Here is a 16,512-nt window from a genome sequence, read left to right on the forward strand (position 1 = left end):
GACACGACTGAGCGACTGAACTTAACTGAACTGAACAGTTAAAAAAAAAAACTGATTTACATGAAAATTATGGTGTCCAGATTATTTCCATTTGGAGTTCATCAGTTTTCAGAATCCTCCCCATTACTACAGTGATGCTGCATCATTAGGTAGAATTTACCAATTAATAGGAGAGAATTTTTTTTTGTCACAATAACTCTTATTAGATTATCAAACTTTATTAAGATTTCACATATCACTCAAAATAAATCATATGTTGCTATTATTTACTTAAAGGAATTTGCTTTAAAATTAGCTTTTTCTAATATGTTCTTTAAACTGTTACATATTTGTAGATAAAATATTTCCTATTTTCCAGAATCCTTAGTGTCAGTAGAAGATGGTTGATACCTTGACTCTGACAACTCCCCACCCTTACTTCTTACAACTTCCTGCCTTGTTTCTCACTTTCCCCTAGGAGGCTGTCCAATTGGCATTCAATTTTGCATTAAAGCATACACATGTAGAACTATAAGTTATTAACGCAACAACTCTGAAACATACTTTCCAAAAGTATTTTGTAGGCAAACTTGATCATCCTTAACAAAGAACAGAGAATATGGGAGAGATTATTTCTTAAAAAATAGACAAGTCCTTTAGACTTGAAAGTTTAGAAAGTCACTCACACATTCAAAGAAATTCATAACAAGTCATTGTCCTTTAAGCACAAACTGGAATCAAGATTGCCAGGAGAAATATCAATAACCTCAGATATGCAGATGACACCACCCTGATGGCAGAAAGTGAAGAAGAACTAAAGAGCCTCTTGATGAAAGTGAAAGAGAGTGAAAAAAATTGACTTAAAGCTCAACATTCAGAAAACTAAGATCATGGTATCTGGTCCCATCACTTCACGGCAAATAGATGGGGAAGCAATGATAACAGTGACAGAATTTATTTTCAGGGACTCCAAAATCACTGCAGATGGTGATTGCAGCCATGAAATTAAAAGATGCTTACTCCTTGGAAGGAAAGTTATGACCAACCTAGATAGCATATTCAAAGGAGAGACATTACTTTGCCAACAAAGGTCTGCTAGTCAAGGCTGTGGTTTTTCCAGTAGTCATGTATGGATGTGAGAGTTGGACTATAAAGGAAGCTGAGCACCAAAGACTTGAAGCTTTTGAACTGTGGTGTTGGAGAAGACTCTTGAGAGTCCCTTGGCCTTCAAGAAGATGCAACCAGTCCATCCTAAAGGAGATCTGTCCTGAATATTCATTGGAAGGACTGATGCTGAAGCTGAAACTCCAATACTTTGGCCACCTGATGCGAAGAACTGGCACATTTGAAAAGACCCTGATGCTGGGAAAGATTGAAGGTGGGAGGAGAAGGGGATGACAGAGGATGAGATGGTTGGATGGCATCACCAGCTCAATGGACATGAGTTTGAGTAAACTCCGGGAATTGGTGATAGACAAGGAAGCTTGGCATGCTGCAGTCCATGGGGTCACAAAGAGTTGAACATGACTGAGCAGTGAACTGAACTGAACTGTCCTTTACCCACAAAATTATCGAATTCTGACTTACTGATATATGATGTATCCAAAAGTTCATTTTCAGAACTCAAAAGAACTTAAATCATCCAGGTCTTCCTCTTTGTATTTTGAAGCATACTGAAGCTTTTCAAGCTTGCCCTAACTGATTATAGAGTAAGAAAAATGGTTAACTGATTGATGAATTTTCTTTGACTATTGTGTTCCTATTTTGTGCAAAACAGAAAGAAATCAAGAGTTTCTGAGCATAAATACAATCTACCATGTGCAGTGCACTCTCAGAAATAATCAGTCGAGGATTTGCCAATATTTATTTCACCAAAACATTTTTGCTTCTGCCAACTCAAGTCTGTTCAGTCAGTTCAGTTCAGTTCAGTAGCTCAGTCGTGTCCGACTCTTTGCGACCCCATGAATCGCAGCACACCAGGCCTCCCTGTCCATCACCAACTCCCGGAGTTCACCCAGACTCACGTCCATCGAGTGAGTGATGCCATCCAGCCATCTCATCCTCTGTCATCCCCTTCTCCTCCTGCCCCCAATCCCTCCCAGCATCAGAGTCTTTTCCAATGAGTCAACTCTTCACGTGAGGTGGCCAAAGTACTGGAGTTTCAGCTTTAGCATCATTCCTTTCAAAGAAATCTCAGGGCTGATCTCCTTCAGAATGGACTGGTTGGATCTCCTTGCAGTCCAAGGGACTCTCAAGAATCTTCTCCAACACCACAGTTCAAAAGCATCAATTCTTCAGCACTTAGCTTTCTTCACAGTCCAACTCTCATATCCATACATGACCACAGGAAAAACCATAGCCTTGACTAGACGGACCTTAGTTGGCAAAGTAATGTCTCTGCTTTTGAATATGCTATCTAGGTTGGTCATAACTTTTCTTCCAAGGCGTAAGCGTCTTTTGATTTCATGGCTGCAGTCACCATCTGTAGTGATTCTACTTGTTCTCATTTAAAAATCTCTAATTCTTTGCTGAAATCAACCTTTTTCATTCTAACAATTTCCAGTTAAAAAGCATACATAGGGCTTATCATATAATTTACTGATAGTACTTCCTTGCCTTTTTTGGCAGGTAAAACAAATATCAGCCTAAATATTTGCCCCAGATTCCTATCATTGCCTTGTTTTATACCCTCTGCTTATGACATAAATAAAGCACATTAGATTTCCTTCCCTGAGACTCAGACATCATCGTCCATGGCATGCCAAATCCTTGGGAGGAAAAGCACATTATTAAGTTGTTAAAGACTATTATCTTGATGAGTCATTTTGTCAGTTGGTTTTCCAGCAGAATTCCCTTGTGGAAACAGGAAAGAAGCAAGAAATATGATGGAGAGGCAACACAGTCAGAGACAGAGACGAAAACAATCTGAAAGTGAGAGGAGATAGGTACTGGGTCCCTCATAATTGACCTATGCCACTTACTCACCTTGTGTGTAAGTTATAAAACCTCAGTATCATCATCCAGTTTTTCATCTGTAATTGAGAATAATCCAACCTCCATAGATGACCATTGTGAAAATTAAAGAAATTAAAAAAAAAGTACTTTTTAACATGTGCAAATAAATATATGTGTTTGTCCCTTGAGGACAACTACTAGCATAAGGAATGGGATATCAAAAATACAGTTACTGATTTAATATCTTGTAATAACCTCCAATGGAAAAGAAACTGAAAGACACACATGTACATGTGTAGTTATTTCCTTCTCCAGGGGATCTTCCCAAACCTGAGTCTGCTGCATTGCAGGCAGATTCTTTACTGTCTGAGCTACCAGGGAAGCCCAAAATAACCTATAATGGAAAAGAATCTGAAACACACACACACACATATATGCATATATGTTGTTGTTGTTCAGTTGCTAAGTCAGATCTGACTCTTTGCAACACCATATGTATATGAATTGCTTTGCTGAATACTTGAATATAACATGACATTGTAAATCAACTACACTTCAATAAAGCAAAACAGAACAAAAGTGCAGATACTGTCTCCCTCACTCTTCACACTCTTTCCTTGTTTGAGCTTGCCAAAAGAGATCTGTCTTAACTCTATTAATGAGGAGGTGTGCTGTGTTAGGTCACAGGTTTCCTATAGGATATAAGAACAGAATGGTCTATGGCATGTAGTCTGGCCCAAGTCTCTCTAGTGATGTCAGCTTTGCTCTGGGGCATGAAAGCCCTTCTACTGGCCATAACATGGCTTGTGAGCATGTGAAGAAAGAAAAAAAGGTGTCCGTGTCTAAAGGACACTCTTCCTTTTTGGGCAAAGTATAACCACACAATATGCTGACCACATTTAGGATGGTGTTTCTAATGATAGGAAGTACAGGATAAATGCTAACTTATATCAGCTTTCTGATTTTATAGGCTAAGCCAGTGGGAATTTGTGTGTCTTATTCAGGATTTACATAGCCTGTTGAAGAAGACGTTTCAAACTCTGTGACTGTTAGAGGAAAACTTTCCTCTCATAATAATTAAGAAAGCACTGAGCTCTAGGCAATTTCTAATTGTTTTATATGTACTCTCATTTAATCCTCATAAAACTAGAAAGGAGGTACTAATATGCTGCTCATTTTACAAATGGAATTGAGACATAGGCAGTTGAGTGACTTCTCCTGTGGCCATTCACTGATAAGTGCAAAGCTAGGCTTCAGATGCAGTCTGGACTCAGAGGCCTTTGCTAATCACAGTGTACTTCTCTTCCCTGAGACAGCTTTCCCAAGAGTGCAAAAATAAGAACCAGGTATAGTACCTGGGGTCTCTTTACCTAAGCTATGGCGGCATTTTCAGTAGATAGTTTACCTACCAACTTTTCAGAGGAAATTATCTTTAGATGCACTAACCAAAACTTGTGTATTAGGAGAAAAGATCTCTTATCTGTCAGTTCCCCGTTCCCTTAGTTTTTCATTCTTTCCAAGAAAAAAAGAAACTAAAGCTTTCAAAAGAATTGATGGATTCTCTCCCAACCCAGACTAGCAGTTCTGTTATTTTAAAGACAATGTGGACATTGGGATTAGTCTCTCTATATTTTCGAATGTCAATACATTTGCCAAAAATAAATTTATCAGTTAAATGCAGCCAAGAGATTTAGTTTATCTGAGTCCTACAAAGAAGAAATAGCTTACCAGTGTTTTTACAGATTGAAGTAAATCTGACATATTATTGACATATGCTATAGATTTAGTTTAATACCATAGTACAGATGTGTGCTCTGATAATTTTTTTGTAAAATCTAGGCTAAGATGAGTACAGTTGTTTCAATATTTATAGGGTTGAAAATGCAGAGTTAGCAAAGGAAGTATTTTAATTAAAACAATATTTTCCCCTCTATGCTCCGAGTAAAATGCAGGGGAATTCATTTAAAGACTATTTTTTTCCTCATATAGTGACTGTGTTTTTAGGCATAGTGAAAAAGGTGTGTTTCCCACCCTACCCCACCCCCATCTTTTTGATTTTGGAACCATTAAAAATGAACAATAGCTTCTTCTGACCTTTATTTCTTTCAATTAAGTATATGTGACTCTTTAAGTTCAGCCTTTTTAAATTGTATGTTTTAGGTATCCTGGAGATAACTTCAGTGGAAATCGGAGTTGTTGCTGTGAAAGCCATTAACAGCAACTATTATTTAGCCATGAACAAGAAGGGGAAACTCTATGGCTCGGTAAGTATTCTGCTTTTAATTGAAAAATCCAGTTCAGTAAATTATTACCATAGTTTTGCAATGTTTCCCCAGACATTAAATAGCTTTGTTATCATTCTGTTGCTAGTAAATAGAACCACAAAGGGCTGGTCACCAAGAGTTTCAAGGGCTGGCAAGGCAGCTCTTCCAACTCTATAATCTCCTCTGTGGTTCACTCATTAGCCTACCACACAGGCTGGCACTCATATCAGTCAAAGTTTTGAATGCTAATATTCTTAATGTTCTGAGCTAACCAGTCAGACTCTCACGGAAGCATTTGGCCAAATTGCCGTGGTTGCTGCAGACAACTTGAAGAATCATTGAAAATAAAGATCTTGGATTGAGCAGAAAACCACATGCTATGTATGTTTGTGTATTATAGCAAGAGACAATATAGGGGCATAAGTGTTTTGTATTCTGTTAAAATCTGAAATGGAGAGATACATCAAGAAATTCATAATTTTCTGTGCTGTTAATCAACTTCAGAATTTTATTTATCTGAACAATAATTATTAATTCACTGATGGAGCTATTACCCAGGCAGTGCTTTGGGTACATACACCCTCTGTGGTCCATAGCAAGTATCAGGGAATATCACTTTAAAATGTGTAAATAAACTTATTTTGTTGGTTAGTATAAGGATGACTGCAGTGCCTGCCTAGGGCCAGCAGCTCTCAAACTTGAGTGTCAGAATCACCTGGTGGATTTGTTAAAACACTTTCCCAGATTTTCTGATTCAGTTAAGTCTGTAAGACTTTGCATTTCTAACGAGTTTCCATGTTTTACCAATTGGTACCCCCAATTTGAGAATCATTGGAAATTGGTCCTGTCATTGATCTGGATATACAATAGCTTTGTATTTCATTCCTGTAAAACCCATTTATAATTGGAGAATCAGGCATACTTTGGGTCAATTTCTTTGATTAAACGCTTTTTGGGTGAATGGGTCAGAAAAATTTTAGTTAATTTTTTCCATTGTATGTAGCTTCTACTACTGAACCTAGAAGACTAATGGACCATTTAGTCCATTAATCTTAAGGCTATAAGGCTTAAGTCCATAAGGCTCCATTTGGGGGTTCATAGCATAACCACTTTGGAGATATTCTTGTTTTTCTTTTCAATAAACATGCAGAGGTCCCTTCCCTCCTTAATCTACTATATCAGAATTACTGAGCAAGAGGTCCAGGTATATATTCTTTGAAGACATACTAATACACAGTCAAAACCAATGCTTTAAAGTAAAAGCTAATAAAAATTTAGATTGCGAGAGACATGTAAAATTTTTAATTGCAATAAAAGGTTGAAATGATTTTTAATTGATAAAGTATACTTTTAAACGGAGAAGGCAATGGCACCCCACTCCAGTACTCTTGCCTGGAAAATCCCATGGACGGAGGAGCCTGATAGGCTGCAGTCCATGGGGTCGCTAAGAGTCAGACACAACTGAGCGACTTCCCTTTCACTTTTCACTTTCATGCATTGGAGAAGGAAATGGCAACCCACTCCAGTGTTCTTGCCTGGAGAATCCCAGGGACGGGGGAGCCTGGTGGGCTGCCATCTATGGGGTCGCACAGAGTCGGACACGACTGAAGCGACTTAGCAGCAGCATACTTTTAAAAAGTGACATCAAGGAAAAATGGAAACTCTCACATGTCATGAAAATATTTAATACTTTTCCTTCCATTCCCCCACTTTTTCTTCTGTTCCACCACAGCTTATGCTCTGAGTCTATGCCTCTTCTTGAGCTCTAAGGCCTGTGACTTGTTTCATTCTCTATTTCTAACATAGATGCCCAGTTGCTTTCTATCACATCATACCATTTTAATGATCTCCAATGGCAGTTATCAGATATTTCTCTCAATAATGTGCTTGTTGTTGACTGTCTTCTCAGAGTAGATTGTGAAATTTGAGAGGACAAGGTTTGCCTTGTCCCACATGATTTCTTTAGCACTTGGAACCATACAATAAACAGATAGTACAATGCATAAGCCTAACTACCTCTCCAAGTAGTTCAACTCATCACAGCTAACACACTCCACTTCTAGCCTGTCTCAGAAATGAGCTCTTTCTCTAACCATTGTGTGCTGTTTTTTCTATTTTGCATTACCACCAGGAAGAGTAAAAAAAGTATGGCTTGTTCAAAACTAAATTAAAAATCTACTAATATTCAATATCTTATTCAGGGCAGAATAGGACTAGGAGCTACCAGAATTATTCATGAGTACACGTTCTATATAATTCTGTATGGACAGAAGAGCCTGGCAGGCGACAGTCCCTAAGGTTGCAAAGAGTCAGACATGACTGAGCAACTAACTTTCATTTTCACTTTTCATCAGGTAACAACTCTTGTAATCCCTCTATATTTTTTCCAGATAATTTCCACTGATTCCATAGCCTTCTTGAAAATAGCAATTAGGTAAAAGCCCAAAGTGATTGATTAAACCAACTCTATAAATTCTATTCTCTTAAATATTGTCCCTGACTCCCTTTTGGGAAACATATATCTCCCTTATATTTTCATTATTTGCCTTCTGATCAATGTGTCAATTGTATTATATTGTATATCGAGTTTTCTCCTGACTAATGGACTTAAGTAAATACTGATAGTTTATAAAACTGAACTATATAGAATAAGTGCTTATAGGGCATGGTTTAAAAACTGAAGAAATTTCCCAGGTAATCCTGAGAAAATCTAAAAATCTTTTTTAAACTATCAAAACTCTACTTTTGAGACCTTGCTCTAGCCTAGATTTTTTTAAAACCTTTAATATTTATTATTCACCTAAATGCTGTAAACAACTATAGATTCCTAGGTCTCCTCCAGAGATTCTGATAGAAAAATTTGACCAATAGTCTAACTATTCAATAATCTAAACACCAGAGATAAGGAGTCTGATACAAGTGTAATTCACTTTCAGAAACATTTATCAATAAATTAATTTTAAGGAAAAATAAATTTAGCATCCATTCATACTTTTTTATATATAGCTCCATTTCAAATATAAATTCTTCCATAGTCTCTAAACTATACCTTCTTTATTGAAAAAATACAATTGCTCATGTAAAAAAATCCTCTTTGCTTTTAAATGCATATAGTTTCAGACAGACTAGGATGAATTAAGAGAAAAAATAAATTAAGAATTCAGATCATCTCTAATGCATAAATTTTTGCTATGTTAAAATCATTACCTTTAATAATTTACCTTTTCTTCCTACTTTCAGCCAAATAAGTCATCACTTGAACATTACATTTAAATATTCTTTATAGAGGAGAAGCATAGAGGATAGATTCCAGAAAACAAAGCTTAAACTGATAACATTAAACTATACCTGCTCATTATGGTTCTGATAATGTTCAAAATTAGGATCTACTCTGCAGAAAACTTGAATTATTTAAATATGCACATAGTCAAAATTTCCAAAAGTCCTGAAGTGAGAAATACTGAACTGCACAGTAGAGGTTTCAACTGAAAGATGCCTATAGTCTCCATATATATATAGATATAGATGCCCTTGGTTTTCATAGAGAAGATAGATCCAGAAGGAAAAAAGCCCCAGTTCCTTTTTAACTGCTTTAGTTTGGGTATAAAGGAAAAGGAATATTTCTGAAGTCAGAGTTTGGAAATTAGTAAGGTATCTCCTTTTTGCTATTCCCTCCTGAGAGAAAATCTGGATTTCTACAATCCAGATTTCTAAAATGACTGAGATATCAATCTTTGTCACAAAAGATCCCCTTAAAAAAACTTTGCCATTTGAAATGAAGCCAAAGGACTATGGCTATAAAGTGGAATTTCTCAGGGTTCAAGTCTTCAGATTTATACTATGTAAGCTGTGCTAGTCACCAGATTTGTAGTTTCTCTGACACAGGAATTCACAAAGCAAGGTTGTCTCATGTCCTACTGTTCAACTATTCCTAAACCTCAGAGTAAAATTGGTCAAAATTCTAAGTTATGGAAAATTATCAATAATTTATAAAATTGAGAAATCTGGTATTTGGAAAAGAGAAGGATATCCCTCACTCCCAGGGTCTCTTGTTTATCTAGAGCTATTATGGTTTTAAGATCTGCTTTCTTAACAATGTATGTATATTTATTGTGGATTTATAGGTAAATAAAATTTGCAAACTTGATAAGCCCACCTTTTCCCTCTAATTCTGTTTTTCCCATGGAACCTCAATTATTACTCTGAAAAAAAAAGGACGATAATAACATTCTTTATTATTCATTCATCATAAACATTGTTACTAGAATGCTTGTTTCTTAGTAATCATTCTAGGCACTTGAACATGTCATACTCAGAGCACATCAGCTCCTTAAAAGGGCCCCAAATGTGGTTATGATGATCGATGAAAGCAAATCGTGTGCCTTCTAATGTAGAATGTTTTATCCTTTTGGTTTACTCTTCTGTTGTTGATGATTTGTATAAGCACACAACTTATGTCCAGATGACAAAAGCAAATAAAACCCAGGAAGTGGAGTTCTCTGGATGGTTTGTGTAAAATGGAACCAAGTGTCATCACCACAGGAATAAAAGATTTTCTTCTTCCCTTGCAGAAGGAATTTAATAATGACTGTAAGCTGAAGGAGAGGATAGAGGAAAACGGATACAATACCTATGCATCTTTTAACTGGCAGCACAATGGGAGGCAGATGTATGTGGCATTGAATGGAAAAGGAGCTCCTAGAAGAGGACAGAAAACACGAAGGAAAAACACCTCAGCTCATTTTCTTCCGATGGTGGTACACTCATAGAAGAAGGTCATGTTTGCAGATGCAGTATAACCAAAGGCTCTTTATGAGGCATACTTGGTATTCTTTGTGAAGACAGTCACAAGGCAAAGACACATTGCAAATGTCTGCTTGCTTGAAAGAAAGGAAGCCTTTGAAGGTTTTTGTACTCTCTACTGACATATGATGTTCTCTTAGTTCTGTGTCCTGCCTTGTGATCACAATATAAGCAGATCAAATGGATGGAATTTATTCCCAAGTGAACAATATTGTGGCTGAGTTTGGGGGTCAAGTTTTTGTTTATGTTTTTGTTTTTATCCTCTGAGATAGAACTTAAAGGACAAGGAACAATCTGTTGAATGATCTTCGGGAAAGTTATTTATGGAATACGAACTCATATCAAAGACATTCATTGCTCATTCAAGCCTAATGATTCAATGAGCAGTAAGACATGCAAGCATTTACTGGAAAGCACTTGGGTCATATCATATGCACAACCAAAGGAGCTTTGCGCGTGACGTCATGGAAGAATCGGATAGGATTAAAAAATATAAACATGGTAGTGTAAAACTGTTCTAACCAAACAAATAGTAATGGTATGCTTGTGCATTCTGCCTTCATCCTTTTCTATTTCCTTCTAAGTTATTTATTTAATAGGATGTTAAATATCTTTTGGGATTTTAAAGAGTATCCTCAGCAGCTGCTCTCTGTTTTACCTTTTCTTTTTCTTTAGCACACCACATGCATATTCATGACAAAGTGTTTTAAAACTTGGCAAACACTTCAAGAATAGGAGATAAAATTGGGGAAAGAGTGTGAGTGCCCCACGTGCTGTCTGTTGACTTCATCTGCACTTCTGCCATAAGAACCATCAACAATAAACATGACAATACTACGACATAGCCTGAGTGAGAGATATCTGCCATCATTTACAAACATACATCACTCCTAAGGCTTCCTTTCCTAAGCAATAGACCCAAAAACCAAATTCTTCTCTTTTAATCAATCAGTGGGCCTCCAAAAGTACAGTAAAAGAAAGAAAATTATTTGTCAAATACATTTTAGTAGCATAGGCTCATTATTTACTAATGATTTTTTGCCACATGTCACAGTGGTAAATGATGAAGAGGCTGTCTGCCTATATAAGAACACTTTACAAGTCTCACATAGTGTATCTCCCCACAGGAACTGTCAAGGAATTTGGTATGAAGTGCAACCCCCCTCCCCCACAGGGGCTTAAACTGAGCAAATATATCCTGGTATATGTGTAACTATATGCTGAAATTTGTTCAAATGGTATCATCTAGTCTTTGCAAAACCAAATAAAACTTATTTTCTGTAAATTTTAAGAGCTTTGGAAGGTTCCATAATGTAACCTTATTGAAATTCATTTTGTTAGAGCAGGTATAGAAAACAGTACAGAAAAGCATACCAGTCATCATCACATTGTATTCCACTAAATAAATACTTAAACCTTATTTGCAGTGTCTGTAGTGATTTTTAAAAGTGTAGAAAAATACTATTTGTTCTAAATACTTTAAGTGATAACTATAAGATTATACTGATACTGCAGTTTTATCTTAATATTTCTTGTTTTGAAAAGGTCTGTTTATTTTTATTATTTGACACAGTATTTTGGTACAAAGGAAAGACTTACTAAATGTGTCTTTTTACTAAAGTTTAAGCTCTAGAAAGTCTGGTGTTTTATCATCTTCTCTAATAACTCAATTGTGTCAATGCTTAACCAGCACTTCCAGTTAATCCGTTATTGAAAAATTAGCTTTATTAAGAAACTTTCCCATAAAGTAATTCCATTAAAGATCATATTTTTCTCATTCCTTAAAAAAGTTGGGATTTCAAAGGAAATGCATTTGAGGCAGAATGTTTTGGCTTATGATAAACTTGCATTTTATGGTACTTGGCTTCCAACTTGCTTTTTGACAAATGGGATTCTAAAAATGTTTAATTTTGTGGTTGGAATCTGTATGTTAAAATTTAATTGGTAACTGAGTCTGAAAGCTATACTGTAATGCATTCCTATGAGAACTAGATTATCTTTGTTGTTTTATTTTAAAATAATAATTGCACCTGACACATGAACATGGACCACCCGCAACCAAAATTAAATGTTTGGTGAGACAAATATAGTATTAGATGACCATGGTAACAGCAAATAGGGCACAAACTGGATTCGTATTTCACGTAACCATTTAGATTACCAAGAGACTATGTGTAAACAGTCATCATCCTAGTACTCAAAACACTAAAACAGCTTCTAGCAAAATGTATCAAAGCTTGCAGAAGCCAAAAATAGAAAACATCTCCTTTACCTCTCTCCTGTCTCACCCCCAGAATAAACACATGGACAGAAAAAAAGATAGAAACAGTTTGGTAAAGAGTAATTAGATTCTCCTGCATTTAAAATGGCATCTTTGCTTGATATTGAGATAGAAATATGGTCCCCCCTTGCAGCTGGATTGTGCTACTGAAGGAAAAGCGGCTCCAGTCCTGAATGTTTTTTTTTTTTTTTTTTTAATCATGATTTTGGTAGCTCTGCCTCTGTAGGAAGTGTGAGCCCTGGCTACAATGTCAAGGTGCATCAGCCACAAATGTGTATCCATCTGAATGTTGATTTCAAGGAGACTCCTCATAAAGATATAGATTCCCTCCCTCCTCCTACCTCCCAAAAGGCTGAACAGTGTATAGTATGTTACATTTAAATAAATCAATAAAAATACTGGGTAAAGAAAATAAAAATATTGTCCTTGTTTGTTTTATTAGCCTAAGACTATACCTGGTAATTAAGAGAGACGCTCAAGTGTTGTGTGCTTGGCAGGATGTGGTTAAATGCCCCACAGCCCCAAACAACAACAGAAAAAAAAGTCACTTAAACATTTGTAAGGTTTCTTTAATGCTTTACATGTGTGAGTCAGCTATCCTTACTCTAATAACAACCAAATGCTTTTTGATTTTTTCTAAGTATTCAGGTCCACCTAGTTTACACAGTGGATAAAGAAGGATGAATTGAAAACAAGGATGGCTTGTGAAACAATGAAAGACTTTTGGAGGAAAGCCAGGAGCCTGCAAAATCTGATTTCAAGGGGATGGAGTAAGCCAATGAGTTTGATTTGAAAAGTAGAGAGAGAAAAATACATAATATTGCAAGTTGGGGCCAGGATCCAAGCAAGGTTGTGTGTGTGTGTGCACGCATGCGCGTGTTAGTCTCTCAGTTGTGTCTGACTTTTTGTGACTCCATGGACTGTAGCTCACCAGGCTCCTCTGTCCATGGAATTCTCCAGGCAAGTGGAGTGGATTGCCATTCCCTTTTTCAGAATATCCTTCTTATCCAGGAATGGAACCCTGATCTCCCACATTGCTCGCAGATTCTTTACCACTGAGCCACCAGGGAAGCTCCAAGCAAGGTTATGGACACCATTTAAATATATCATCACTAATATACACAGTTTATAATTTGGATGTTTCTTTATTCAGGTTTTATGATCATTTAGCAAAAATTGAAATTGCCTTTGCCTTATCAGCGAAGATTTTAGCTTATCTAAGCTTTGTTTAAAAAAAGTTACTTGTAGAAGTCATGAAATATTTAAGGAGATACCTAGAGTATTAGAAGTAGTAACACATTGACATGAGAACAAGTATCCTGTTAAGGATTCTTGTCAGTTTCACTAGACAAGACTCTTTTTAACTTGAAGATTTAAGGGGGAAAGAGGATATTTTGAAAAGATACTGGAAACAAAAGGGCAATTTTGTTCCACCAAAACTGAGAGATGAAGCAACTAAAGTCCTCTCCCTCCAAGGCACTCATTTCCTCTTACCTCTGATTGGCTTTATTTGCTTGACTACTGCCTGTCTCCATTTTATTTCTTTCTAATTGTAAAGGCCCCAAATCTCAAATCTCTTTTTCTCAAGATTCCAAAATGGAAGCATCCAAGGTATGCCAAGTTTGGGTGAGGTACTAACCTTTAGAGCAAGTAGGACAAGGCATATGGGCACTGTGATTGGTCAAGCTTTAGTCACGTGTCCCAGAGTTCCATGGTGTGGATTTTGGCAGCCCACACTACTGGAACTGGTGAAAAACGGTGTACCAAAAAAGGGTGGTGCTGGGCACGTACAAAATCAAAAACAATTCTTAGCTACATCTATCTAAATGAGGCTACTGACTTAATCTTGCATATTTGCTAATGCTAACTAGGCTTCATCCTTTCCTTCAAATCAGAGAGATCTCAAGATTTTTAAACACATTTTTATAAAGGGAGAAATAGCATTCTTTAGTTTGTTTGTTTGTTTTTGTATCAAAGCCAAGAATAGGGTCCTGAATATAGGCATGCTCACCATAATTCTGCAACTGGTCATTGAGAAGAACACAAGTTTCAGTTCAGTTCAGTCACTCAGTCGTGTCCGACTCTTTGCGACCTCATGAATCGCAGCACGCCAGGCCTCCCTGTCCATCACCATCTCCTGAGGTTCACTCAGACTCACGTCCATCAAGTCAGTGATGCCATCCAGCCATCTCATCCCTCTGTCATCCCCTTCTCCTCCTGCCCCCAATCCCTCCCAGCATCAGGGTCTTTTCCAATGAGTCAACTCTTCGCATGAGGTGGCCAAAGTACTGGAGTTTCAGTGTTAGCATCATTCCTTCCAAAGGACACCCAGGGCTGATCTCCTTTAGAATGGACTGGTTATATCTCCTTGCAGTCCAAGGGACTCTCAAGAGTCTTCTCCAACACCACAGTTCAAAACCATCAATTCTTTGGCACTCAGCTTTCTTCACAGTCCAACTCTCACATCCATACAGGACCACTGGAAAAATGATAGCCTTGACTAGATGGACCTTTGTTGGCAAAGTAATGTCTCTGCTTTTGAATATGCTATCTAGGTTGGTCATAACTTTTCTTCCAAGGAGTAAGCGTCTTTTAATTTCATGGCTGCAGTCACCATCTGCAGTGATTTTGGAGCCCAGAAAAATAAAGTCTGACACTGTTTCCACTGTTTCCCCATCTATTTCCCAGGAAGTGATGGGACCAGGTGCCATGATCTTCCTTTTCTGAGTGTTGAGCTTTAAGCCAACTTTTTCACTCTCCTCTTTCACTTTCGCAAGTTGGCACTACTAAGTATCAGTCTATATTACAATAGCATGACATTATAAACATTTATTTACATTTATCCCAAGAGTATGTACTAGTATTTTCAAATATATCAATGTGAAGAGGAAAATCTGAAACTCAAATGTCATTCAATTTTCAAAAATTGTAAAATAGAAAAGGACAAAAGTAAAAACCTGCTCTATATCTCTCATTAGGCTTTATGTGTATTAAATATAAGAGAAAAGAAAGTTTATAACATGAATTTCTCTTTTCTGTTGCTGATTAGAAAATAATAAAACACAAAATGCACTTGCAAGTGCACAATCTCCTGAAAACACCTTTACAAACACCACGTTAAAATGGAATAATCATGATCAAACTAATGAGATCAGAGGAGCTGGTCTCATTCCTAAGTGACTAATACTGAATATTTCCATGTGGCTGTTCCATGATAGTGGCTGTTCTATGATAAGAGCAACAATTCCATACACAAAGAGAAAAGCCTTATACCAACCGTCTATGTATGTGGCCTGTATTATCTCACACATTTTTATTATCCTCCACAAAAGATCCTGTGTTCATTTTTTAATATAGGCAACTGCATCCTCTAGAGAGGAGAACAGCAAATGAAGAATCAAAACATCCCATGGTCCTCATTACAACTGTAAATTGAACATATGCTTTTGTACAACTTAGGCAGTGAAGCTAGTTGTAGAATAACCAACTACAGTAGGGTCTTAACCTTCCTAAAGTTTAGTTTTAATTACCTTGTACACATCTTAAATGCATAGATAATCTTAATAATTTTTGAAATTATTTCATTATCATTTCTGGGTCAATTTAAGATGCTGACAATGAAAATATTCATGGAGAGGTCTTTCAAGGAGCAGAAAATTAAAATCAATATTTCATGAGATATTATAAATGAAAAAAGACTTTTTTATGGCTACAGGAGGCATTTAGGTGAGGGGTCACTTATCAACTCAACATCATAAATATTTTAACATCTGGTATTTAAACAGCAGACTTTTTTTTTTAGTCAAATATCTTTATTTTTAAATTTAAATTTAAAAAGGAAAGGACAAAAGCAGTAAAAATTACCTTTAAGTGAAAGTGGAGTCACTCAGTCATGTCCGACTCTTTGCGACCCCATGGACTGTAGCCTACCAGGCTTCTCCCTCCATGGGATTTTCCAGGCAAGAGTACTAGAGTGGGTTGCCATTTCCTTCTCCTAAACACTAGACTTTTCAACTACTTTTTTTTTCCAAAGACATGATAAATAAATATGTTAGACAATGATATTTATTTGGGAGATTTCCAACTGGGAATAATGAAAGAGAAACACTGACAAATGGTATAGCAAATAAATATGCAAACATCTTACTTGCTTTTCTGATAAATTGAAAATTTGAAATAAAATGTATTTTACAATGCAAGCTTACCCTCTTAAAGAAAACAAATTAAATT

General features: G+C 36.6%; 1 protein-coding gene across 2 annotated transcripts in view; it reads left to right on the forward strand.

Moving 5' to 3' along the window:
- The window catches only part of FGF10 (fibroblast growth factor 10), a 95,729-nt gene extending 83,022 nt beyond the window's left edge, over positions 1-12,707 (forward strand). Inside the window, exons 2-4 of one of the 2 annotated variants that reach the window (XR_006546734.1) lie at positions 5,095-5,198; positions 9,770-10,031; positions 10,156-12,707. Coding sequence is in view for 1 of the 2 variants with exons in the window: in XM_006057569.3 (XP_006057631.1) it covers positions 5,095-5,198; positions 9,770-9,967 (302 nt within the window). In the remaining variant the exon portion in view is untranslated. Of the gene's footprint in view, positions 1-5,094; positions 5,199-9,769 lie in introns of both variants that reach the window. The other variant, XM_006057569.3, reaches the window with a different exon arrangement.
- Positions 12,708-16,512: the final 3,805 nt, after the last annotated feature.

Source organism: Bubalus bubalis, chromosome 19 (genome assembly GCF_019923935.1).
Source record: "Bubalus bubalis isolate 160015118507 breed Murrah chromosome 19, NDDB_SH_1, whole genome shotgun sequence".
Classification (NCBI taxonomy): Eukaryota; Metazoa; Chordata; class Mammalia; order Artiodactyla; family Bovidae; genus Bubalus; species Bubalus bubalis.